At 47.2% G+C, this 25,542-nt stretch overlaps 2 protein-coding genes across 3 annotated transcripts in view; one reads left to right on the forward strand and one right to left on the reverse strand.

Moving 5' to 3' along the window:
* Positions 1–3,717: 3,717 nt before the first annotated feature.
* Positions 3,718–15,767, reverse strand: MCM4 (minichromosome maintenance complex component 4). 2 transcript variants are annotated; one of them, XM_070382421.1, is made up of 17 exons: positions 15,048–15,767; positions 14,810–14,879; positions 14,598–14,687; positions 14,337–14,500; positions 14,150–14,251; positions 13,082–13,177; positions 12,904–12,999; positions 10,896–11,034; positions 9,762–9,982; positions 9,271–9,391; positions 8,604–8,863; positions 7,975–8,340; positions 7,424–7,551; positions 6,522–6,729; positions 5,547–5,775; positions 4,992–5,125; positions 3,718–4,334 (listed from the first exon to the last, which is right to left on the reverse strand). In XM_070382421.1, exons 2-17 carry the CDS (start codon positions 14,871–14,873, stop codon positions 4,242–4,244), a joined length of 2,511 nt encoding a protein of 836 aa, XP_070238522.1. In that variant the 5' UTR covers positions 14,874–14,879; positions 15,048–15,767; the 3' UTR covers positions 3,718–4,241. The 2 variants fall into 2 exon arrangements, with proteins under 2 accessions (XP_070238522.1, XP_070238521.1); XM_070382420.1 differs by having other exon boundaries at positions 15,030–15,767.
* A 70-nt stretch (positions 15,768–15,837) lies between these two features.
* Positions 15,838–25,542, forward strand: part of PRKDC (protein kinase, DNA-activated, catalytic subunit) — a 126,904-nt gene continuing 117,199 nt past the window's right edge. Inside the window, 7 exon segments of the mRNA XM_070382418.1 lie at positions 15,838–16,057; positions 17,676–17,752; positions 17,857–17,949; positions 18,278–18,352; positions 19,219–19,327; positions 19,852–19,964; positions 20,055–20,154. Coding sequence (XP_070238519.1) covers positions 15,904–16,057; positions 17,676–17,752; positions 17,857–17,949; positions 18,278–18,352; positions 19,219–19,327; positions 19,852–19,964; positions 20,055–20,154 — 721 coding nt within the window. The 5' untranslated portion in view covers positions 15,838–15,903.

The following is a 25,542-nucleotide window of genomic DNA, read 5'->3' on the forward strand; positions in this document are numbered from 1 at the left end:
ATTCATGTCCATTGAGTCAGTGATGCTATCTAATTATCTCATCCTGTTACCCCCGTCTCCTTCCTGCCCTCAATCTTTCCCAGTATCAGGGACTTTTCCAGTGAGTTGGCTCTTTGCATCAGGTGGCCAAAGTATTGGAGCTTCAGCATCAGTCCTTCCAATGAATATTCAGGACTGATTTCCTTTCAGATTGACTAGTTTGATCTCCTTAGTCCTAGGGACTCTCACGAGTCTTCTCTAGCACCACAGTTCGAATGCATCAATTCTTTGGTGCTCAGACTTCCTTACGGTCCAGCTCTTACATCCATACATGATTACTGGAAAAACCATAGCTTTGACTACATAGACTTTTGTCAGCAAAGTGATGTCTCTTTTAATACATTGTCTAGGTTTGTCATAGCTTTTCTTCCAGGAAGCAAGCGTCTGTTAATTTCATGGCTGTAGTCACCGTACTGTCAGAAGTGGTTTTGGAGCCCAAGAAAATAAAATCTGTCATTGTTTCCACTTTTCCCCCATCTGTTTGCCATGAAGTGATGGGACCAGAGGCCATGATCTTAGTTTTTTAAAGTTGAGTTTCAAGCCAGCTTTCCCTGTCCTCTTTCATCCTCATCAAGAGGCTTTTTAGTTCCTCTTCACTTTCTGCCATTAGAGTGGTATCACCTGCACATCTGAGGTAATTTGTCCTGGAAATCTTGATTCCAGCTTGTGATTCATTCAGCCCTCCTTATCACATTATGCACTCTGCATATAAGTTTAAATAAGCAGGGTGACAAATATACAGCCTTAATGAACTCCTTTCCCAATTCTGAACCAGTCAGTTGTTCCATGTAAGGTTCTGTTGCTTCTTGAACTGCACACAGATTTCTCAGAAGATAGGTAAGGGGATGTGGTATTTCCATCTTTTTAAGAATTTTCCAGTTTGTTGTGATCCACAGTCAAAGGCTTTAGTGTAGTCAATGAAGCAGATGTTTTTCTGAAATTCCTTTCCTTTTTCTGTGATCAGATGTTGGCAATTTGATCTCTGGTTCCTCTGTCTTTTCTATCCAGCTTGAATATCTGAAAGTTCTCGGTTCATAGACTGTCGAAGCCTGGCTTGGAGAATTTTGAGCATTACTTTACTAGTGTGTGAGATGTATGCAATTGTGCAGTAGTTTGAACATTCTTTGGCATTGCCTTTCTTTGGGAGTGGAATGAAAACTGACCTTTTCCAGTCCCGTGGCCACTGCTGAGTTTTCCAAATTTGCTGGCATATTGAGTGCAGCACTTTCACAGCATCATCTTTTAGGATTTGAAATAGCTCAGTTGGAATTCCATCACCTCCACTAACTTTGTTCACAGTAATGCTTCCTAAGACCCACTTGACTTCACACTTCAGGATGTCTAGCTCTAGGTTAAGTCACCACACCACTGTAGTTATCCAGATCAATAAAATCTTCGGGGTTCAAACATACTCTCAAAATCTGACAAGAAACAGAATATTTACATCACCCCAGATTGTCTTCTCAAAAGATACTTCTAATTTAAAAAGAAAAAAAACCCAAACAATTTACAATGAAGAAATGAGGAGAACACCACCTTACTCAGGTGATAAAGTTCAACCTCAGCAGTAAAGGTCAGGTTCATGACCCCCTGGTGTGATGCGCTGAGGACACAGCCTCACCTGTGCTGCTGCTGCCAAAGAGTACCCAGAATCCAACCACAAAGATGTCAGACAGACACAAGTTGAGAGACATCTCCAAAAGCAGTGGCCTGCACTCCTTAAAAATGTCAGTCACAAAAAGATGAGAAAAGACTGAGGAATGCTCAAGACTGAAGAGGAGAGACATGAAAACTAAATGCAACTTGTGATCCTAAAGCAGAAACATGAATTTCTTAGTTTTACTATGAGCATTATTGAGACAGAATGTCTGTAGATTAGGTAATGAATAACTTAAAAAAAAAAATTAATTTTGGCGGTGCTACTGCATGGCAGTGAGATCTTAACTCCCCAACTAGGGACTGAACCCATGCCCCCTGCAGGGGAAGCACTCATTAACCGCTGGACCACCAGGAAAGTCCCTGAATTTTTATGAGTAATTCTCTGGTTTTATATGAAAGCTACTGGATTTAGGACATAAATGGTATTAAGGACATACTTATAAGTAAAGGGGCATCCTAAGTGTCTTAAATAATTAAAATTTTATAGAGAATGTTAAAAGCAGATTTGAGAAAGCCTAACAAAGGAATTTGAGTGAAGGGTCAATGAGAATTATACTAATCTAACAACTTTTTTGGGAGAAGGCAATGGCACCCCACTCCAGTACTCTTGCCTGGAAAATCCCATGGATGGAGGAGCCTGGTAGGCTGCAGTCCATGGGGTCGCTAAGAGTCAGACACAACTGAGCGACTTCACTCTCACTTTCCACTTTCATGTATTGGAGAAGGAAATGGCAACCCACTCCAGTGTTCTTGCCTGGAGAATCCCATGGACAGAGAAGCCTGGTGGGCTGCAGTCCATGGGATGGCACAGAGTCGGACACGACTGAAGCGACTTAGCAGCAGCAGCAGCAACAACTTTTTTTAAGTCTGAAACTTCAAAGTTTTAAAAGTTGAGTTGCAGAGTTATTTAAGAAATTACCTCAGACTTAATAATTAACAGCACTTTCTTAAACTAAACATTTCCTAACTTCATTCTAAGAGAGTTACATTTTGAGCATCTTCAGTCTTGCTGATCTTTGATTCCTTGGGTGGAGGTGGTTATATTTATAACAGATGCTAGGAGTATCTGTGTCTGTGTCTAAATCCAGTAAGGATGCTCCAACTAGTAAGTCTGGGTGAAAATTAGAGGGAAAAATTCAAATTCAATTACATTATTTTATAGCATTTGAAACATGTACTTGTAGGAATTAAGCTGAATTGTACCGTCCTAACAAGAAAAATTCTTCGTTTGCAGGGACACTTGGGCAGGGACCACGTGCCAGCCCGGTGCATGGGTCAGGAAGAAGAGGAACCAGGACCCTGGCCTGGGCCGCCCATACCTATGCTCAACAAACCACATTCCACAGCTGGGAAGGTGCCATCCTTCCTGCCCCAGCACTTGGGGGTGAGTCCGCACGCTCACCCTCCAGCTCCAGCTCTTGGAACTGGGTCTGGCAGAGCTCTCCAGGGAGACGCACTCTTCCTCCTCCGTCTCACTGCCTGTAGACCTTTCTGTCCCGGCTCTGCCAAAAGGACAAACCCCCTACCCACCCCGGCTCTTGGGGACCCCCCCCAGACCAAAAGGGACCAGAAACGTGCCCTAATAAACTTGGATCCTGCACAACAGAACCCTCATTGGGTTCATTCGACTCAAATTCCCTTAAAATCGAACTTCATCTGCAGCCTTCAGTTCTATGTTGTTACTGAATTAGAGTTCAGAAAAACATCATTAATGTGTTACTTCAGGGGAAGTCAAAGGTGACACTGCTCGGGTGACCTCAAATTCCACCCCCCACTCCCAATGTAATGCTGTTTAAGCACTCAATTCGGTCCGGACACTTTCCCAATAAATAGTGACTCTAAGTTATAAAAACGCCAAACTCACAGAGTGACACGTTTCAGGGATTACTTGTTACAGTCGTATTTCTGCCTGAGATTGCAGCCAATAGTGGTTTTATGAGAATGACTGCTAAAACCGAAATAATTTTTAAATATGATGAAACTTATTAGTGACTTATAGAAAGTAATTAGCATCATGAATTTCCATAAAAGCAGTGTTTATTAAAGCTTTTTTCTTAGTGAAAAATGCCAGATAACCAAGTATTACTTATTCTATCACTTATTGAGGAAGAAGCTTTACACATTAGAGCAAAGCAATACAAGTTAACATGGAACCCCATTGTTACCAGCCTCTTGTAGGCAAGAAAACAAGCCTGGAGGACTCAGCGGGGCCCGTCGCCTCCTCACAGGGAGGGATGGGAACACCTGCGTGTCTCCAGTACCTGACAGAGTCCAGCACAGACCAGGACCGAGACTGCAGTCTGCAGAGAAGAGCGTGTCCTGCTGTCTGTAGGGACACGCTACTCAGCCCTGGTGCTCCAGGAACAGTATCTGCCACACACTCACAGACAGCCCAGGATACTTCACTCAGCATCAACAGATGAATACCCAGGCTTCCCAGGAAAACTGAAGCCACGTGAGCAAATTCTCATGGTGCCAAGCAATGACCTTGACGCCCTTCCTCCTGCTGGTGGTAGGGCCAGGAGCATGCTGCTCCTGGGCCTTCAGAGCAGACGCACAGTCTTCCCAGTTACTGTCAAGAAGTCATCATCCGCCAGGGCGCGCAGCGCTTCTTCAAACATGTCCTTGGTGATTGCCTTCGGGTAAGAGTAAAGAGTTTACACTTGGAGCTGCCCTCCCCAAACACACAAGGAGCCCAAGTTCAGAAACCACTGGAGTCTCCTGCCTTCTGGGTGGCTGGACACACATTTCATGCTCCAACTCTTCCCCCAAAGGGCCCGATGCTAAGCACCACAGGCCTGGGGCCCCTGGTCTGTGTGCACCACTCAGCAGTCATGTGGGGCCAAGAAAGGGGTGTCAGGAAAGCAGGCAAGGGCTGGTCCCAACCAGCAGAGCCCCTGCCATGAACCTGGCTTTCCTAATAACAGCCAAAAATTACAAACACTCTAAATGCCCACCAGCAGTCAAGTACATGAGGAGGAAGGCATGAGACAGAGCAAACATGTTGTAGTGGCTTCAGTGTCACAGAGAGAGCTAAGACTGTCACTGATTAAAAAAGAAACCACTGACTCTGCTCAAAACCACTCATCTACACCCACACAGAAGACTGAAAAAATTCTCACTGTGATCACTCCCAGATGGTGGATGGGGACCTTACTTCTCTTCTTTATCTGTATCTACATTTATTACTCAAGCAGTAAATGAAGGGGGAAAGCTAGGGGAAAAAAACTTTAAAGCAGCATCAAGGGAAAAGAAAACTATTAAACAAACAAAATGTCCGTGTAAACACTTACTATGTCAGACTGTCCCCGAATATCTTCAAAGAGCTGCTGGTATTTCAGGGCTGGCGTCTTGCCCTTCGATAAAATAAGCTTTCTCAATGCTTCCGCTAACTCTTCTTTCCGCTTCCGAGAGGTGGCACTCATTCCTGAGTTAAGAGAAAGCAATGAAGATGTTTTTCCCATAAGGAAGGGAACACCTTTCAAACCTCTAGAAGTATTTCTTCAGCCATAAATCAACTTTAGTCTAAAATAATCTTTAGTCTTGTCACCAGACAAGGTAAGGGGATGGTGGCTGAATGCCAGAACACACAAAGTCAGAGTGAGGTCTGAATCCTGTCCCCAATTTTATAAAAGCTCAGAGCCGCTACTTGCCACTAAGACACAGCCCAGCAGTCCACACAGGAGCAGAGCCCCCCTCGCGGGGGCCTGAATCACTCCGTGCCTGGACAACTGGGTGGGACAGAGCTAGGCCGAGTGCGCCACCATCTGTCTCTGTCCAGCCCATCGCGTGGTCATGGGGGCCTCTGACCCGAGACAGGGCAGCACCCACGTCGGGGGAAGGCCGACCTGTGGTGAGGATGGAGATGTCCACGATGCCCGTCCGCGGGTCGGTGGCCGACTGCTTCAGCGCCTCCCGGTGCAGGCGCTTGGCCTCCTCCACGTCGATGGCCTCCACCTTGTTTGAAAACCGCACTTTTGCGTGGGCTTCTGCCAAGCGGATCAGCGACTCCAGCTGCCGGGGATATGCAGACACCATCCCTCGGCTGCTGCCAACCTTCCTCATGTCCACGTAGGCCTGCAAGACAGGAGACAGGCTAACTCCTCACATGGTGACTGCAGGGAGGGAAGTCCTGAGGGGAGCAAGAGCTGGTCTAGCCTTAGGCCTCCACCCTCATCCGGGGGAGGGGTGGCACCTGTGGGGGGATCGCGGTGCTGGGGAGGGAGCGGAGGACTTGGCCTGTTCACACCCTGGGAGGATCGAATAGCAGCAGGCCAAGGGGCGTTGACACAGAGCACACAAAAGGTAAACTGTGGCGTGTGGATGACCTAATTCTCTCAAGATGATGACCCAGAGGGAAAACTACGAATCACTTGTAACAGTCACTTGAGCATCTTCAGGGCTGTCAGGATGGAAAACCCACCGAAGCACCAGGAACCTTTGTAGTGTCACAACGTCCATGCGTGTGTCACCAGGCACTGCTACCCACTTAAAAGGTACTGAGAAGTGAACGTAAAATACTTCCAGTTCTTTAGAAATGAGCAAACGCAGCTCAGAGACCAGAACTACAAAGTCACTAAGTATTAGCAGCCTCACCGATATTTCAACTCAGGCATCCTGGTCTTAAATACACTGTGCTTACAAGAACTTAAATATAAAAAGAGCGCACAACTTGTAGAAATCAATCCTTTTTCCTCTTCCACACTTGGAAAAGTCAATTTTGCAACACAGGAAGGAAAACAGTTGTAGAAGACAGTGTTGTTCTCGACTAAAGACCGTTTCAGAGCCGAGCAGGGCCCAGCAGCACTTCGGGCCGCAGGTACCTCGATGAGGGCCTGGCTGGCGTCCTGGCTGAGCCTCGGCATCACGGTGCTGTGTGCGTAGGCGATGTAGTCCCTGAGCACCGCCATGTCCATGCCCTCCTCCTGTGCCTCCTCCTCACTCTGGTAGTACAGGGACACCAGGTGGTGAGCCAGGCGCCGGTCGTACGCCTCATCCTGGGGGTCCAGCATGAGGAAGATCAAGTCAAACCTGAGGAGACACGGTGACGGTTCCCAGTCAGAACACCCAAGCACCTGAGGCCTCTGTGTGAGGGCGCAGGCGTGCCCGGTCCAGGTGGCCTGAGGAGCCCAGGCCCCCGGGTCTCCTGCCCTGGTCCTCAGTCTGCCTCGGAACAAGTGTTGGGCGCTGAAGGTGAGTCAGAAGCAGGAGGCCCCCGAGGGAAACACTGCTGTGATTCTGAAGACTGGAGGAGGTGAGTGAAACACATTTAGCTGTGCTGGGGAAAAGCAACTATTTGTGTAAGAAGTGAAGGAACCAAATTCTAAAACCCATTTATGAAATATCCATCCTTGAGGGGAAGCCTGCGTCACGTCTCCCCTCCCACAAATGCCGCTCTCAGACCCTTGTCTACTGCAGGAAGCTGCTCTCTGCGCTCTGCTGATTGTCTACAGCGGCTATAGGACCGAGCGCAGCAAGAGGTGGGCTTCTGACAGAATGGAGCACACAGGCCCCAACTGCTCCAAGAAACAAGCACGCATCAAGGTGAGCAAACGCGTGGTCCTCACTTCAGGACCCATGACTGAGCAGACATGCAGAACACACCGCCATGAAGAGATGACGATTGGCTGTGTTAATCCTGGTTATTTCCTTCTCACCCTCACCCTGAACCTTCCACAGATGAGTAAAATAAAACCATCTGTTTGATGAACATGTGCTATCATACCTTGATAAGAGTGTGTGGGGCAGCTGGATGTTTTCAATGGTGGTTTTTTTTGGATTCCACTGAGACTCGATCGGGTTTGCTGCTGCCAGGATGGAGGTGCGGGCGTTGAGCTGACAGATGATCCCAGCCTGCCGGAGGGACAGATAGTGCAGTTAGCAGCCTCACAGTGAGGCCGGCAGGAGCTGAGAGCCCCTGCCTTGGGTGGCCTTTGCCAGGGACCCCTGGCACCACAAGCCTGGTACCTGCAGCATCCACCGGGGAAGCCTAAACTGGGTTTCACACCAAGGATGGAGGGGGGTAACATTTGCCGTGGCTACATCCTTCTCAAAAACCAAACCCCTGGCGTGAGACTTAGGACAAACTCAAGTTCTGAGCGCCAGGCGTTAGAGGTTAGTACTGCACAGAGCACACAGGTGCAATAGAGTCCACTCAGATGGGCTGGGACCTGACAGCAGGGTGTTGGCCAGCCCCCGGAGCTGCAAGTCCAGAGGCTGTGGTTCAGGCCCCACTCCCCACCCCCACGCAGACCTCAGAGCGGGTGGGTGGCTGACCTTGGCGATGGACAGTGTCTGCTGCTCCATGACCTCGTGTAGTACGGAGCGCGTGCTTTCATTCATCTTGTCGAACTCGTCGATGCAGCAGACGCCGTTGTCGCTCAGCACCAGGGCGCCGGTCTGCAGCACCAGCTGCCGTGTCTCAGGGTCCTTCATGACGTAGGCAGTGAGGCCCACGGCGCTGGAGCCCTTCCCGGACGTGTACTGGCCCCGTGGGACCAGGTTGTGCACGTACTGCAGCAGCTGGGACTTGCTGGTCCCTGGGTCCCCGCACAGCAGGATGTTGATCTCCGCGCGGAACTTGCCCCTCCCCGTGTGGCTGAAATCCTTTCTAGTCCCGCCGAAGAGCTGAAGCAAGATTCCCTGGACAGACGGACAGACAGGTCTCAGCACTCACCTAAGGTGGGCGGTGGAGAGGCAGGGGGCTGAGCATGGATGGTGAAGAGATCAGAGAACGAGAGCATGTCAGAAGCCATGCGGGCCCTGCCTGGAAATGGGTGAGCCGCGGGTGGAGATGAGGGTGCGGCCTCTGTTCCACCCGAGGCTCAGCCTTTCCGGTGTTCACACCATCTGACCCTGAGCTTTCAGGCCTGGCCATAAGCAAGAAGCCTTTCCAGGTCAGTTACCTTCTTTATATCTTCATGCTCATAGATGCTTGGTGCCAGGGCAGATGCAAGCCTCTCATAGATGTCTGGCTTCCTGGAAAGCTCCTTGAGCAACTCCACACGTTTCTCAGAGAAAAGTTTCTGCTCTGCTTCTTCGTCAAGGCCATGCAGACGCTTTGAGTCGGTCTTCCGGTAGTGAATGACATCAATGTGGGTTTTGTAGACAGACTTCACATTGCTCACTCTCGGGTTGATGCGAATGGGGACGGCTTGATAGATGCCTGAGGGCACAAAGGACACCTCTCACCCGCCTGCTCTCAGCCCAAAGCGCGGGGAGCGGGGCTCTGAGCACAGCCGAAAGGCTGACTGGGGACCCCCACCTCCGCACGGCGCCTGCTTGCTGCTGTGTTCAGTGTGAGACAGAATCCTCATTTCTCTTTAAGTGAATGTACACTTATTAATAATTTGACTAAAAATTCTAAAATCCTGTTCCAAAAGCCTAAAAAGAAAGGAAATCCAAAAGGCTAATATATTTAAAGTCGCTCACTAGTTATTTCGGACAACAGCAGGAAGACAAACTGCTGTCTGGGAAGGCACCACATTGGAGGTCAGAGGCAGGCACTGAAAACAGCAGCCCCAGGTCATGCGCCCCCGACCAGGTCAGAGGCCTTAAGGTGGAGCCCCTCACCTGTGACGTGCACTCTGTCCCCAGGCTGGACCTTGTCCACGAGGTCATTGTGAGCAAAGAGGACGACCGTGTGCGGCGTCTGCCCCGCGGGCATGTCTTCAGGGGACTCCTGGAGCTTGATCTGGAAGGATGGGGAATGGACATCTCAGGACATCCAGATACCTGGCACCTCCACTGCCCCAGGGACGTTGTTCTGGAAGATGGCTATGCTCACCACAACACACTAGTCTCCAGCAACTCAGTCTCACCTCCATTACGAGAGCATTGTTGAGTAATGCTCCCCTATGTGGGGTGGCCACATCAGGGTGGCAGTGGGTGAGCCTGCATCACCCCCTGCCTGCTTTTCCAATTCATTCTGGACGGTACTCCCTTCCAGGTCAACCCAGTCAGGAAGCGCGGTTTTAGGGTTACACGAGTGGGCAGGTTACAATGGGCTTCAGAGGGCCCGGCAAGGGCAGAACAAGGACAGGGCATGTGGAGGGGGCACGCACCATCTGCTTGTCGGAAAACACAGAGCGGTTGTGGATGAGGGCCATGCTGTGGCTGGTGTGGCAGCGCTCGCACACGCAGGGCTCGGCAATGCGGCCACGGTCTATCTCCACGCGGGCCGTGTGGGCACATACTTGGCACTGGAAGAAGGCCTCCTGCATCTCTGGAATCAGCTGGGATGTCCTGATCACCATGCCACTGATGGCGATGAGCTGATCAATGTCTGTAAGGCGGAGAGAAGGTGGCTCGTCCCAGCTGGGTGTGGGCCTCCCCAAGGGTCTGGGTCTGCTGTCCAGCCCTGGAGGACCTCACCGCAGGCCGCATGGGGGTGCTGGAGTCACAGGAGACGCTGTGGCCAGAGCACCGACACCTCACTGGGCACCCTCAGCTCTGGCCTGGGATGCCCCTCCTGTGTCCAGCCAGATTCCTCTCAATCCCTCAAGTCCACTGACCTGCACTGAGCTCAGCTGGCCCAAGGCTGCCTGGGGACGACCGGACTTATGAAGCAACTGCAACAGCCCATGTGCTTGTGATAATATTCTTTATAGCCACACCCACCACCCACTATACATGTGGGGTTCACCTGTCCCACTAATAACTGGGGCCCTGATATAGCATTTCCCCAAATAAAGAACAGAAGCTTCAGGTCTGCTTTCCAAACCTTCCGATCAGGGCCCAGAGTGCGCCGTCTCCTGGACTGAGACCCCTACACTGTTCTTCTGCCTCTTCTCCTTCTTCCCAAACCAGACTTTCTCCTATGTATCAGGGAAGGGACCATATTTTATAGATCTGTTTTCTATACTGATTCTGAGAAAGTGCATACTTAGTAAAGTAACTAAAACTATTATCATTGGGTAAGTTTACCTTAAGATAGAAAACTGTCAAAAGTTATATCTTTTATATAATTTCACTTGTCACTAATAAAAAAAGGTATGGTGGACTCCAAGCATACGGCACAACAGAGCCTGGTTTCTGCTCCTGGTTTCTGTCAACTCACAGTCCACCACCGTCACTGTTAGCAACTCCTTTAAGGTTCCCTGGTGAACTGACTCTCACATAAGGTATTTTCCTGCTGTTAAAAACATTACCTTCTATATGTCAACAGTATCTCAATAAAAATGGGGGAAAGACAGTACCTTCTGGATTCAGGTTCCTCATATTCTTAGTCTTCAAGGCGTTGAATGGTCTCACTTGAATCTGATGCTCTAAGATTGAGTCAGGGTAGCGGTCAAAGAAGATCTCATTGACTGCCATGTCAAAAGTTGGGATGACTTCCTAAAAAACCAAACGTAGGATGCCAAGCTATGCTTGTATTTTTAGCTTAGGATTAAATATAATAAAGCAACTGACATTAACAAGGGATAAAAACAAAAGAACATGGTATAATCCAGAAGCATTACCCTAGAAATCACACATGTGCAGTTCACAAACCCTTGGGCATGCTGCAATCTCATACATCAGCACTTTCTCACTTGACTTAAAGAGGCGAGTCTACAGTAGTTTCATCAGGCCGTGCTGGCATGACTGTAGGCTTTTAACTAGTAACACAAGCCCATACTTTCATGTCTTTTCCTCCATATCAAAATGATAGCAAAGTAGGTTAAACCATAATTCTTACTCAAATTTGTTAACACCTGTTCTCCGTTCTGTAGATGAGGAAATGGCTGCTCGGAAGCTGAGAAACTGAGCCAAGGTTACACAGCAATTCAGCAAAATCAAGACTTAATACCAAGTCTGCTTGCCTCCAAAGCCTACAGCTATTAATAGGATCAGTACAGCTGATGCTTTGTTGATAAAGCCTGGCCTTAAGCCCAGAGAAGACTGTAGTATGGTTAACACATCCTGTTAAGACATGGAAGGCGTGTGACCATTTTCATTCAAGATATTTCACATCAGCAAACCCAACGCACTATTGTGAGTCACCCATTACCTTATGCACATACTAAGAAACACTGCCAATCAAACTACAACATGCCAGCAAAAGTAACACAGATCTTGATTTCAACGTTAATATGTACAAAAAAGGGTTCAACTTAAAAAAGAAAGAACATGGTTTAGGAGTTTGGGGGTAAATTCCCTGGCGGTCCAGTCATTTGGACTCCAAATCTCACATGCCATGAGGCATAGGCCAAAGAAAAAAAGAGAAAAAGGAAAAAAGGCTCTTTGAGGCATATTCTATTTATTACAAAATTTTTTTTTTAAAGTCTCATTGACTTTTTTATTGGGATATTGTAGATCAGCATGCAGGTGTAAGAAATATAAAGATCTGAGTCTGCCCAGTTTCCATTAATGATAACATTTTGCAAACAGTCTAATATCACAAGCAGATATTAACTTGGTACAGCTCACCTATATTCAGATTTCCCAGTTTTACGTGTATTCACTCTTGTATGTATATGCGTGTGTATCAAGTTCTATCAATTCTATCACCTGCATAGGTTCATGAATCTGTCACCATAGTTAAGGTACTGAATAGTCCTTCAAAGCCAGCAAGATCCCTATGTTGTCCCTTTGTCACCATACCAAGCTCCCCCTCCCCTATTCCTTCTCTGTAACCCCAAGCAACTACTCATATGTCCATCTCTAAAATTCTGTCATCTCAAATGTTATGTAAGTGGAACTGTATATTACCTTTTAGATGTGTATGTAACCTTTTGCTCCCGTGGGATCCATCCAAGTCCCAGTAAGTTTTACCTCTGAGGCATGTCCCAGACTGGCCATACCACAGCTGTTTGCCCACAACTGACCTGAAGGCCATCGGGGCTGATTCCAGCTATGAACATCTGTGTACAGGTTTTTATGTGAACATAAGCTTTTGTTCCTCTGGGATAAATTTCCAGACATGCAATTGCTGTGTCATAGGATGGTTATATGTTCACTTATTTTTTTCTAATTGGAGTATACTTACTTTACAGTATTCTATTAGTTTCTACTGTACTACATGAATCAGCCCTAAGTGTACACACACACCTTCCTCACTACTATGCTGTCACAATTTGTCCCATCCTCTCATCCCCTGTAGTGCCCCCCCACACACGGGCACTCTGCAGGCATATTCTGTTACTGAGAAGACTGCTATCCAGAAACCCTGCAGGTGTTCTAGATGTTTACTGTAGTATGCTAAGGTCAAAGCCAAATTCTTACCTGTGGGTAGCAGATGAGCTGTCTGTAGAGATTTGTATCAAATGATTTTATGTGTTCACAGTTTACGTTTAAAAACGGCTCTCCAGTAACATTAATCTATAGAATAGAACAAACAAATTATATTCTAATTGTTTTTACAACAGTTAACCTGAATTTTTAGGTAAGCACATTTCATTACCTCTTCAAGTCGCTGCATGTACAGAGGTTCAGTAATGTCTATGCCAACATTTTCTTCTTCTTTAGCCAGAGGATCAATGAAACGCTGAAGAAATCTCTAAACGTAGAGAATAGATTAAGCAGCTACTCGAGTTATGGGCACTAGGGTTCATGTATCTTTTCAAGTGCCCATCAATAAACAATTGGCTAAAGATGTGATGGGACTTCCCTGGTGCTCCAGTGGTTAAGAATTAACCTGCCAATGCAGAGAGTATGAGATCCACCCTTGGGAAGAGCCCACATGCCTCGAGGCAACTAAGCCCCACAACTACTGAAGCTCACACAACCTAGGGCCCATGTTCTGCAACAAGAAAAGCCACAGTAGTGAGAAGGCCACGTACCACAACTAGACACAGCTCCTGCTCACTGCAACGAAAAGCCCCAGCGTGGCAACAAAAACCAGGCAAACGCAAACACAGTGACATATGTGTGTTTATATAAAATGGAATACAACTCAGCCATAAAAAATCGGCCACTTGCAGCAACAGATAGGTGCAGACAATATTATACTTAATGAAGTAAATTAGAGAAAATCAAGTACTATGTATCACTATCACTTACCTATATAACCTAAAAGATAACACAAATGAGTCTACGTACAAAACAAACAGACTCACACAGAAAAGAAATGTGTGGTTACCAAAGAGAAGGGGGAGAGGGGAAGGGAGGGATGTATTAGCAGTATGGGGTTAACAAACACAAACTACTTTATGTAAAATAGAAAAGCAACAAGGATCTACCATATAGCACAAGAAACTATGTTCAATATCTTATTAGTTACCTAAAATGAAATCAAATCAGAAAGAAAATGTATCACTGTAACTCTTTGCTATTGTAAGCCAACTCGACTACACAAAAATAATAGTAGGAATAGTGTCAGAATTTGAAAACAAGCACATTTTTTCTTCCTGAAAACTACATCTATGATTCTGACCCACATAAGCATCTGTGCCTAAACACTGGGGCACTTGGACATAGGTCACACACACTTGCTCTCACATTTTCGAAGCCTGGAGAAATGGTATCTCACCTGAAAGTTTTCTTTGCACGTCGCCACGTTTACATCTGTTCCCCAAATCACGAGTTTTTGGCCCAAAGACTGCTCGCTCGCCACTGTATCTTCTGCGGCCGGCTGCACAGGAAAAGCCGACGGGAGCGGGTTCGGGGGACCGCCCGCATCGCGCACCCCACCGCGCCCCGACCGGCCCTGGACTCACCCCGTCCGAGTGCAGATCCACCTGCAGCCCCTTCCGGGCCGAGCCCAGGTCGGGTCTCTGCCGCACGGGAGTGCCGCGCACGCCGCTCCTCGGGGTGCCCTCCACCCGCGAGCTGGGGGTGCCGTAGGTCAGGGGCGAGCTCATGTCCAGGTCCAGGGGGACCGCTGGGGATCGCATCCACACGGGTGAGCCGGGGCGGAGGGGGAAGGAGCCCAGTGGGGCGTCAACCCCCCGCCCCGGGTCCCACCCCCGACAGCGCACCTGCGGGCGGCGCGCGGGACGGGGTGCGGGGCTCGGCGCCAGGCGACGAGGGCAGCGGCTGCGGCTCTCCGGACGACAAGGGGTCCTGGCCTGTGGGGGTGGAGGGCACCGCGGCGTCGGCGCGGGCGGCACCGGGCCTGCACGGGGGCTGACCCGGCACCGCCCGCCCTCCCCGGGGACCCCATGGGGCAGAGCAGGGACCAGACACTCACGTGGCTGAGCTGGGGCCGCCCGCCGGGAGCCGCGGCGGCTCGGGGTAGATGCAGGAGACGACATGGCGGGCTGCGCAACAGGGACGCGGGTTCGCGTGAACGCTCCCTACAGACCCCCGCCCCTCTTCCCTCGCTCCTGTCTTCGCTCCTCTCAATTCTTACACCCCCTCGCCTCCGTGGCCGACCACAACCAAACCCCCCCGGCCCCGCCCGGGCCCACCTAAAGTGCGCGTTTCACCTCCGCTTCAGCAGTACGCAGATTTCCCGCCGGCGGCACCGTTGGCTCCGCCCCCAGCGGCGGCCCACCAATCGCGACAGCGTCCTCGCGCGTCCCCGACCCCGGAAGGCACCACTGTGCAGCGATAAGGGGAACTGGACGGCCTCAGCCCGCGCCCCGCAGGACACCTACGCACAACTGGCTCGGCGCTCCCCCTCTAGAATGGTCTTTACCGCAACCGGAACGCGATTTCGCGGGAAATCTGTGGAGGCTGCGTTCCGGGCCTTCCTCCAAGGCGGGGCGGGGCGGGACGCGGGGCGGGGGGGGAACGGTTTTGTCCCTGTGTCCCTTGGGATTCCAAACGACCGCCCCCAACCCGATCCCCGTTACCAAGGACTAGCGTTGGCCCCTGACCCTAGCCCTAGCCTGTCTCTTTCTGCCTCGGGCAGTTGGTCACCTCCAACTCGCCACCTGTCCTCCGCATCTATTTCCGGAGGTCGAGCTGATGGGTTCCTGACTCTCCCTAAGTTTGACTGCATTGTGCTCTGTGTATCTTAACTTAGGATGTCTAAGCCGCCGGTCCTACAAGGCAGGCCACCTCCTCGAAGATCTCCAGCAGGGACCCCTCGCCCGCGCCCAAGTCCGGAGCACTACAGGGCCGAGGCTGGATGTGCTCAGGGATCATGGATCCCCCTCCCCGGCCCACTAAGGCCCCATTCGGCCCAGCACCTCGCCCCCAAGTCCTAGGGGCAGGTTCGGGCCCAGGCAGCTGTGCGCACGCGCTGGAAAATCCGCCCATCCTCGCCCTTTCCCGCCCCTTCCCGCCCAGCGGCACTTCCGGTCCCGGCAGCGAGAGTGGTGTTCGCGGCTGGAGGATATGGCCGATTCGGGGTCCGGCGTGCGGGGCTCCCTACTGCAGCTACAAGAGTCCCTGTCCGCTGCCGATCGCTGCAGCGCGGCGGTGGCCAGTGGTCAGCTGCTGCGGGGCCTGGGGCAGGAGTGCGTGCTGAGCTCTGGCCCCGCGCTGCTGGGTGGGTACGGCTCGGGGCTCCGGACGGCCGGTGCCCGGCCGCCCGCTCGAGTCCGAGTGGGCACCCGGGGTGGTGCTTGAACGGGCCCGTGGGAATTTGTGATCTGTGTAAAACTTTGTCAACTTCCTCTGTTTTTAACACCAGAGGAAAGGTATTTCCAAGCCTGAGTTGTGGAAATGCTCTGAATTTGGCATCACTGCTAACCACGGTGGGGAGCGACGATGAGAGGGAAGTTTTATGTTCTTCCACCTCATTGTTGCCTCAACCCACCAGCACCTTTTCCAAACTCCAGTTTTGCTGTTCCTTTTGAGAAACAGTCATGCTCTTAACTTGACTTATGCCTGGGTAAGAACTTGACCCTTTGCAGCTGAAGTGCCTCTTAGCATTTTTAATGTGTCATTGTGTGAAAACTTGGTTACATTCCTTTTTAAAAACCCAAACATGCAGAGTCTTAATTAGAGGATGAGATTTTCTTCCGAAAACGTCATTGTTAATAAAGAGGAGAAATAAAGCCTTAAAGAGATTGCTGTGTAGTACCTACAGACTGCCAGGGTGTGTTCATGAGGACAGCATCACTGTGTAAATGCTTTCCAGTCTGTTCTAAGAGTTCAGTTTTGTTCCTTTAGTAACCTTGTCATAAAGCAGTTCGAGGTTCACTCTATCCAGGATGTGTCCTTTCACTTGACGGATTGTAGGACTGTGTACTAATTTCCTATTGGTCCTGAAACACACCACAAACTTGGTGTTTACTACAGCACAGGCTTGTCGGTTATCCGTCTGTGGTTGGAAGCCAGCAGGGATCTCATCAAGCTAACACCGAGGCAGCAGGCAGGGCCACTCCTTTTTTGAAGCCCCTGGGGGAGAGTTAATTTCCTTTTCATTCAGGTTGTTAGCAGAATTCAGTTCTTTGCAGTTGTAGCACTGAGGTTCCTTTCTTCTGGCATTCCTTGTTTCCAGAAGACACCTGCATTTCTTGGATCATGCTGTCCCTCTCCCCGCTTCCTCAAAGCCAGCAGCAGAGGGTTAAGTAAGACACCTGGAACCTGTCCTGCTTGCCTGTCTTCCATCTCCTTTTCCCCCTTCCACTTGTGAGGGCCCTTGTGACTGCATTGGGCCCGCTTGATAACCTGGAAGTGAAGTGAAGTGAAGGTTTCTCAGTTGTAACCAACTCCTTGAGACCCCATGGGCTATACAGTCCATGGAATTCTCCAGGCCAAAATACTGGAATGGATAGCCTTTCCCTTCTCCAGGGGATCTTCCCAACCTGCGGATGGAACCCAGGTCTCCCGCATTGCAGGCAGATTGTTTACCAGCTGAGCCACAAGGGAAGCCCTGATAACCCAGGGCACTCCCCAGTTTAAAGTCAGATGATTGGCAGCCTTAATTCCACTTGCAACCTAATTTTCATTTGCTGTGTAAAGTTAGCGCATTCACAGGTGTGATGCTAGGCATCAGGGTTCTGGCCATTATTCTGACCTTATCACTGTGGAACATTGTCTAGAGTTTCCTGTTTTCCTTTGTCACTTATGAGGCTGAATTGAGAAACAAGCATCACCTTTAGTGTGCGTTAATGGAGAACCTTGGCAGCTCGCTTACCTGTTGTTTTTTTTTTTTCCAGCATTACACACTTCCTTAGTTTTTTCCAAAGATTTTGGTTTGCTTGTATTTATTCGGAAATCACTTAGCATTGATGAAGTAAGTTGACCATTTTCATTTTGCTCTTCTAGTGTATCTCTCTTCATGTTGAGGTGACTTTTTTTTAGCCCAGTTTTCCGTAATGTTTATTTCTTTTATTATAGTTTCGTGATTGTAGAGAAGAAGCCCTAAAGTTTTTATGTGTTTTCTTAGAAAAAATTGGCCAGAAGATCATACCTTATTCTCTAGATATTAAGGTAAGAAGAAAAAACTTACCTCTTTGTATATCAGCATCTCTTAACTTACATGGAAAGTTACATGGTAACTTACGTCATAACATGGTTAAGCTTAATTTTATTTCTGTCTTTCTTGTTGGGGAGTTTACTTATTTTTGCTTGATTGTATTAGAAATTAAGTGGTTAATTTTTAAAAAATTTAATGAGCTGAGGCCCTTGTAGAAAACTATTAAAGTGTAGTATGTCAAGTATTGGTATTTCTTCTCCCAGGTGTAGATTTAGCTATTAAGTCTTAGTTATAAGAAGTAAGATCTTATTGATGATTTTGATATCTCTTTTTAAATCCTAGAATATTTGTACCAGTGTTTACACAAAAGATAAAGCTGCTAAATGTAGAATTCCAGCCCTAGAACTTCTTATTAAGGTAATTAAAAAAAATATGTCTAAGTGCATGTAGTTTGTGGCGCACATATAACTTGAACTGAAAATGAGAGTTGTGGGTGAGATGCTGAGGACTCCCGTTGGTGTGAGAAGGTGCCCGTTTCCAGCCATCACCAGCAGCACTTGGTGTTCTGCCCTCACACCACTCTGGGGAGCAGAGGAAGAATCTGGGCTGTGAGGGGCAAGAAGTGCAAAGTGAAAGTCGCTCAGTCGTGGCGGACTCTGCGACCCGATAGACTATAGTCCATGGAATTCTCCAGAACAGAATACTGGAGTGGGTAGTCTTTCCCTTCTCCAGGTGATCTTCCCAACCCAGGGATCAAACCCAGGTCTCCCATATTACAGGCGGATTCTTTACCAACTGAGCTTTAAGGGAAGCCCTTACTCTGAAAACCTAATGCTGCTGAGACTTGCCCAGATGCACCTCATTGTGTTCTTGAATGTTTTCTTGAAACCTTACACTCACACTGCGAAGGGTCTGTGTGTTGTGTGTGTGTGGTCGTTGGGCTCGCTGTCACCTGGATCTCTGCTCAGATGCAAATCTTTTTTTTGCATCTCTGTTGTAGAATTTCTTTGGGTCTTGTTGGTTCTTAAGTGCCTCTGAGAGAATGGGTCTAGTCATAGAATAATTTTCTTGGGAAGGTGAAATTAAGTCTACATCCCTTTCCACTTGGTCTCCCCTGTTTCTCCACCACCCACCTCAGCCCCTCATCCCCTATAACCTAGCTTGACGCCGATCGTGAGTGCCTGGAGATCATGGCTGTGGAACATGGCTGTGTGCGAACAGGTGCAATAGATGGAAGCCTTCCATTGCTTCCTCCTAGACTCTGCTAACTCGTGTTCTCTTAGTTACTTCAGACTTTGAGAAGTTCTAGACTCATGGATGAATTAAGAGTTGGAGAGTTATTTACCAAATTCTATGGAGAACTTGCATTGAAAGCAAAAATACCAGATACAGGTAAGATGTATTTAAATGTGTCTTTAAAATGCTTTAACAAATTTAACAAGTTTTTAGTGTAAAACTTGGATTTTTTTCCGCCAAGGTATTTATATTTTACAGATGAACTTTTTTTTAAACTTTTATTGGAGCATTGTTGCTTTACGACATTGTGTTTCTACTGCACAAAAAAAATGAATCAGTTCTCTCTTTTTTTGGATTTCTTCCCCATTTAATACAGATGAATTCTTTTTGCTGAAAAGAAACCAAAATGGAAACAGAAATAGTGTGTTAAATCTGCTTATAAAAATTTTAATCTATACAAAATGATTTCTTCAAATAGAAAACTCACACGTCAAATGTAATTTAGCTTATAATAATACATTCACATAAAACATATCAGGAAAGATTCAGTACATAAAACTAGATAGTTTGTGTGGCTTATTGTTAAATTATTTTGAAGTAAAATCCTCTCCTTTTATTTGTGGATTTTTGCTTAATATATTTAATTTTAGGCCTTAATTTGTCTAAAATTTATTTTTCAGTTTTAGAAAAAATATATGAGCTCCTAGGAGTATTAGGTGAAGTTCATCCTAGCGAGATGATAAACAATTCGGATAAACTCTTCCGGGCTTTTCTGGGTGAACTTAAGACCCAGGTATGATAAACTTTATGATCTTCTTTTCTGCTTCCTTGTATCTGGTGGGCTATTCTCTTTTTATGGTACCTTGTTAAACTCTCCTTTCAGATGACATCGACAGTGAGAGAACCCAAACTTGCGGTGCTGGCGGGGTGTCTGAAGGGACTGGCGTCACTTATGTGTAACTTCACCAAGTCCATGGAGGAAGGTATCCCTTGATGGCACTTGAGTTTCTTTCTTTATTGAAGAACTACTACTAGTCTAATGAATTCCTGTGTGATTTTTAAATTGTATACCAGTTGTGGATTCACATGGAGTCGTGAGAGGCAATGCAGAGATCCACGTGTGGCCTTCCCCTGGCACCTCCCGGTGATGCCTGTCGTGACGTAGTGCTGCCTGATGAACCTTCGGGTCTTGCTCGGTTCCAGTTGCTTCCCATGCACCCACTTGGGTGTTGAATTTAGTTCTGTGCCGCTTTATCGCATGTGGGCTAGTGTGTGCCCATGACAGTCGAGGCCCTGGCAGCCTGCCGCGGGAGCAGCCTCCCTCCTGTCCTTCTGTAGCCACATCCCCGCCCCCGCCCCCCACCCCCCCAACAGCCACTGCTCAGTCTCCCACCTTGAGCTTTGTCCTTTCACATTTATGTAAATAGACTCATAGCAGGTAACTTTGTGGCTGCCTTATTTCACTGTGCATGAGAATCCCAGGGACGGCGGAGCCTGCTGGGCTGCCGTCTACAGGGTCGCACAGAGTCGGACACGACTGAAGTGACTTAGCAGCTTAGCAGCAAGGTCTTCGAGGTTCACCCCTGTTGTAACAGAATCCCGCTGTATGAATACAGTACACGTATGTCCATTGGGCCATCAGTGAGTACTTGGGTTGCTTCTGCTTTTTTGACTGTTGTGAATGATGGTGCTGGAAATGGGTGTGCGAACACCTGGAGTCCCCCGTTCCCTTAGAGCATCCCCAGAAGTGGGCTTGCCGGCCCACGTGGTGGTTCTGTAGTTTCCAGGGGCTGCACTAATTCCCGTTCCCACCATCAGGGCAGTCTCTTCACGCCCTCAGAGTACTTGCTTCCTGTTGTGTGACGTAGCCTTCCTAGTGAGCGTGAGGTGGTTTCTCACTGCATTTCCCCAGTGGCTGTTGGTGTTGAGTGTATTCACAAGTGCCTCTTGCCCACTTGGGTGTCGTCTTGGTTGAAGTGTCTATTCAGGTTCTCTGCCCATTTGAAAAATCAGGTCATTTGACATTTTGTTAGTTGTATGAGTTATTTACGTATTCTGCATATCAGTTCCTTATGGGATCATAATTTGCAAATATTTTCTCCCATTCCATGGGTTGTCTTTTCACTCTGTTGATCGTGCCATTTGATGTGCAAAAGTTCTTCATTTTGATGAAGTTCAGTTTATTTTTTCTTTGGTTGCCTGTGATTTTCGTGCCACATCCATGAAATCATCACCAAATCACTGAATCGTCGTGTCTTTGTAGAAAGCCAGCTGGGCATTAGCTGATTGGCTCATCACTTGTGGGGGTGGATCCTGGTTCTCTGTTCCCCTGCCCACACCACACTGTCTTTATGATGTAATTATATAGCAAGCTTTAAATGTCCAGTATAGTTCTCACATTTTATTCTTTAAAAATCATTTGGGTATTATAAGGTCTGTGCCTTTCCATGTAAATCTTAGAACGAATTGGTCTGTGTCGACGAAGTCTTCCTTGGATATTTGTGGTCTTTGTGCTAAACCTGTGGATCAGTTGGAGGAGAGTTGATGCCTTAACCATGTTGAGTTTTCCAGCCCATGAGCACAGTGCACCTCTCCATTTAGTTGAGTTGGGTCCTCTTTGATTTCTTTCATTAGCGTTTTGTAATTCTTGTGCTGCAGATCTTTGCCTTTTGGTTTTAAACTGTTTAATACAGTTTTCTTTGTAACTGTCAGTAGTGTTCTTCTATAGTATCTCAAATTTAAGCTTAGAGGATAATCTAGCTATGAGAGCTTTATAATGAATTCATTTGTTTTTAAAGGACAAATAAAACTTTTTTAATCCCAGAAAATTCTTTAAAAGAAGAACTTGTTTGCTGTTCCTTACCATTTTTGTTCAGATAATTGCCAGATTTTTCTACCTCCTGCATGTGTTTGCTTTTATTGAATTGCAACTTAAGAAAATTCCAGATCTGATCATTTCAACCTGAGGAAGCAGCAGTTTCTAACGTTTCCACCGGGTGTTCCCAGTCTTTGCTGCCTCTGAGTAGGAAAGCTGGCCCAGCTGCTCCTGTTTCCCCTCCTCGGTCTCCTCTCTCCGGCTCCCTGTCCGTGGAGCATCCTGCCCTCTCAGCTTCCTGCTCAGGGATCTCCTGTTGTCTGAAGCCTCTGTGCTTCCTTGTGTGAGCTGCTTCCTTGGGCTTCTGTAGTCCTCTCTGTTACAGCACATGTTTTCTGCGACATGTTTTTCATCTCCTAGACTGTCTATTTTGTCACTTGACCTCGGTGGCAGGTGACGTTGCTTATTTCTGTTTGTTTTTGCTTGGCGTGTTAACTGACATTTGGTGAACAAGAAAATTAATAGTACTTATTGCTCATTAACCATGTGCTAAGGATTATCGTGTTCATGTTGCAAGGGAAATTCCTGTAACAATTCACTAAAGCAGGCGATAATGTTTGTTTCCTGGATTAGAACACTGGACTGAGGTGGACAGAATAACGGCTTCCAGAGATGTGCCATGCTGATCCTAGCCCCTCGACTGTTAGGTCTGAGGCAGAGGGGAATCGTTTGTGGATGGGACGTTGAGACGAGGCTGTCCAGGTGAACCCAGTGTGATCACAGGGACATTTGACTGTGGACGAGGGTCAGGGTCAGGGTGCTGTGACGGGAGAAGCTGGCTATAAGGATGGAACTGGGGCCCCAAGGCAAGGGGGTGAGCAACTTCTAGAAACTGAAGGCAGCCCTCAAGCCTCTAGAGAGGAGCACACCCAGGTGACTCCTTGCTTTGTGTTATTTTAATGGTTTATTCATTTATATTTCTGGCCGTCCTTTGCAGCTTGTGGGATCTTAGTTCCCTGACCAGGAATTGAACTTGGACCCTGTCGGTGAACGCACCAAGTTGTAAGCCAGGAAATTCCCTATTTTATTTTTTAACTGAAGCGTAGTTGCAGTCCAGGATTGCGTTACTTCAGGTGTACAGCATAGTGATCTGACGATGAAACACCTTAGGAAATGACCATGACGAGTCTCATAGTGTCCGTCAGCAGAGTTGTGACAGTGCTGACTGCGCTCCCCAAGCTGTGTGTCACGTCCTGATCTTCACCTGTGTCTCTCATGCTCCCGGCTCGCTTCCCTCTGGCAACAAGCAGTTTGCTCTCCGTATCTGTTTCTGTTTTTCTGTGTTTCTTTGTTCTTTTAGGTTCCACTTTTAGGTGAGATCACGTGTAACGTGTCTTTCCGTGACTCTGCTTCACTTAGCATAATGCTCTCTAGGTCCATCTGTGTAGCAGCAGATGACAAGACTTCGTTCCTTGCAGCTGAATAGATTCCTACAAATACATATACCTGCACATTCACCACATTTTCTTTATCCATTCTTCTGTCTATGGGCACTTAAAGGTTGCTTCCATGTTTTGGCCATTGTCAATAATGCTGTTGTGAATACTGGAGTGTGTATATCTTTTCTAATTACTGTTTCCATTTTCTTTGGATAAGTACCCAGAAGTAGAATGCTGGATCATGTGGTAACTGTAGTTTTTTGAGGAACCTCCGCTCAGTTTTCTGCAGTGGCTGCACCAGTTTTCATTCCCATCAGCGGTGCATGAGGTTCCCTTTTCTCCATCTCCTCATCAACACTCTTTATTTGTTGTCTTTTTGATGACAGCCATTCTGACAAGTGTGAGGTGAGATACTGTGGTTTTGATTTGCATTCCCCTGTTTAGTGATGTTGAGCATCTTGTGCCTGTTGGCCATCTGTGTGTTTTTGGAAAAATGTCTATTCAGATCCTCTTCTCATTTTTTATTTTTATATTTTTTCTGTTTTAAATGTATTTGTGTTTAATTGGAAGATTATTGCTTTACAATATTATGTCGGTTTCTGCCAAATATCAGCATGCATCAGCCATCTGTGTACATACATCTTCTCCTTCTTGAACTTACTTCCCACTTCTCACCCCATCCTGCATCTCTGTATTGTCACAGTCTGCTCATTTTTTTTTTTTACTGAGTTGGTTTTTTTTTTATATTGAGTTGTTAAGTTCAGTTGTTCTTTGGACGTTAACCCCTTATTAGACCTATCATTTACAAATAACTTCTCTCATTCAGCAGGATGCTTTTCTGTTTTGTTGGCGGTTTTCTTTGCCATGCAGAAGCCTTTTAGCTTGATGTAGTCCTGCATGTGTCTGCTTTTGTCATCCTCTAGTGAGGTAACTCCAGGTGGCACCGGTGGTAAAGAACTTGCCTGCCCGTGTAGGAAATGCAAGAAAGAGATGCAGGTCCGATCCCTGGGTCGAGAGGATCCCCTGGAGTAGAAATGGCAACCCATTCCAGTGTTCTTGCCTGGGTAATCCCATGGACAGAGGAGCCTGGTAGGCTATAGGTCATGAGATTGCAGAAGAGTCAGACATGACTGAACACACACATATGCACTCATGAAGTAACAGATCAAAAAAAGCACTAAGACTGATGTCAAAGAGTGCCATGTATGTTTCTTCTAGGAGTTTTGTGGTTTCAGATTATAGGTTTAGGTCTTTAATCCACTGAGTTTATTTTTGTGTGTGGTGTAAAAAAGGTCAGGTTTCATTCTTTTGCATGTAGCTGTCCAGTGTTCCCACCACTATTTGATGAAGAGGCTATCTTTTCTCCATTGTATATTCTTGCCTCCTTGTCATACATTAATTAACCATATGTGTGTGGGTTTTTTTCTGGGCTTCCTACTCTGTTTCTTTGATCTATGTTTCTGTTTTTTTGTGCCAGAACCATAACGGTTTGATTACTGTAGTGTAGTTTGAAATCAGGGCACACGATGCCTCCAGCTTTGCTTTTCTTTCTCAGAGACTGTTTTGACTATTTAGAGTCGTTTGTGTTTCCATTCAAATATTTTGCTTAACTGTTACAGTTCTGTGAAAAATGCCGTGGATACTTTGATAGGGATTGCATTAAATTTGTCAACTGCTTTGAGGAGTGTGGACATTTTATCAAAATTAGTTCTCTCTACCTGTGAGCACAGTATATGTATGTATATTGTATATATGCATATACATATGTATTTTTGTATGTGTGCATATACGTATGTATATTTGTACGTATTTTTGTATGTATATTATGTATTGTCTTCAGTTTCTTTCATTAATATCTTAGAGTCTTCAGGGTATAGATCTTTTACCTTCTTGGTTTAATTTATTCCAAAGTATTTTACTCTTTTAGATGCAACTAATGGCACCCCACTCCAGTACTCTTGCCTGGAAAATCACATGGATGGAAGGGCCTGGTGGGCTTGCGGTCCATGGGGTCGCTAGGAGTCAGACATGACTGAACAACTTCACTTTCACTTTTCACTTTCATGCATTGGAGAAGGAAATGGCAACCCACTCCAGTGTTCTTGCCTGGAGAATCC

The sequence above is a fragment of the Bos mutus genome, chromosome 14, assembly GCF_027580195.1.
Source record: "Bos mutus isolate GX-2022 chromosome 14, NWIPB_WYAK_1.1, whole genome shotgun sequence".
Taxonomy (NCBI): Eukaryota; Metazoa; Chordata; class Mammalia; order Artiodactyla; family Bovidae; genus Bos; species Bos mutus.

Bases quoted from the DNA above. Each gene is read 5' to 3' on its own strand.
- MCM4 (XM_070382421.1), bottom strand. From the start codon at position 14,873: ATGTCGTCTCCTGCATCTACCCCGAGCCGCCGCGGCTCCCGGCGGGCG. The intron at 8,341-8,603 runs GTAACTGACCTG...CCGTCTGTCCAG, and splicing joins AGCATGAAGATATAAAGAAG to GGAATCTTGCTTCAGCTCTT. The intron at 5,776-6,521 runs GTACCTGCGGCC...CCTGTCTTGCAG, and splicing joins CCAGCCAGGCCCTCATCGAG to GCCTACGTGGACATGAGGAA.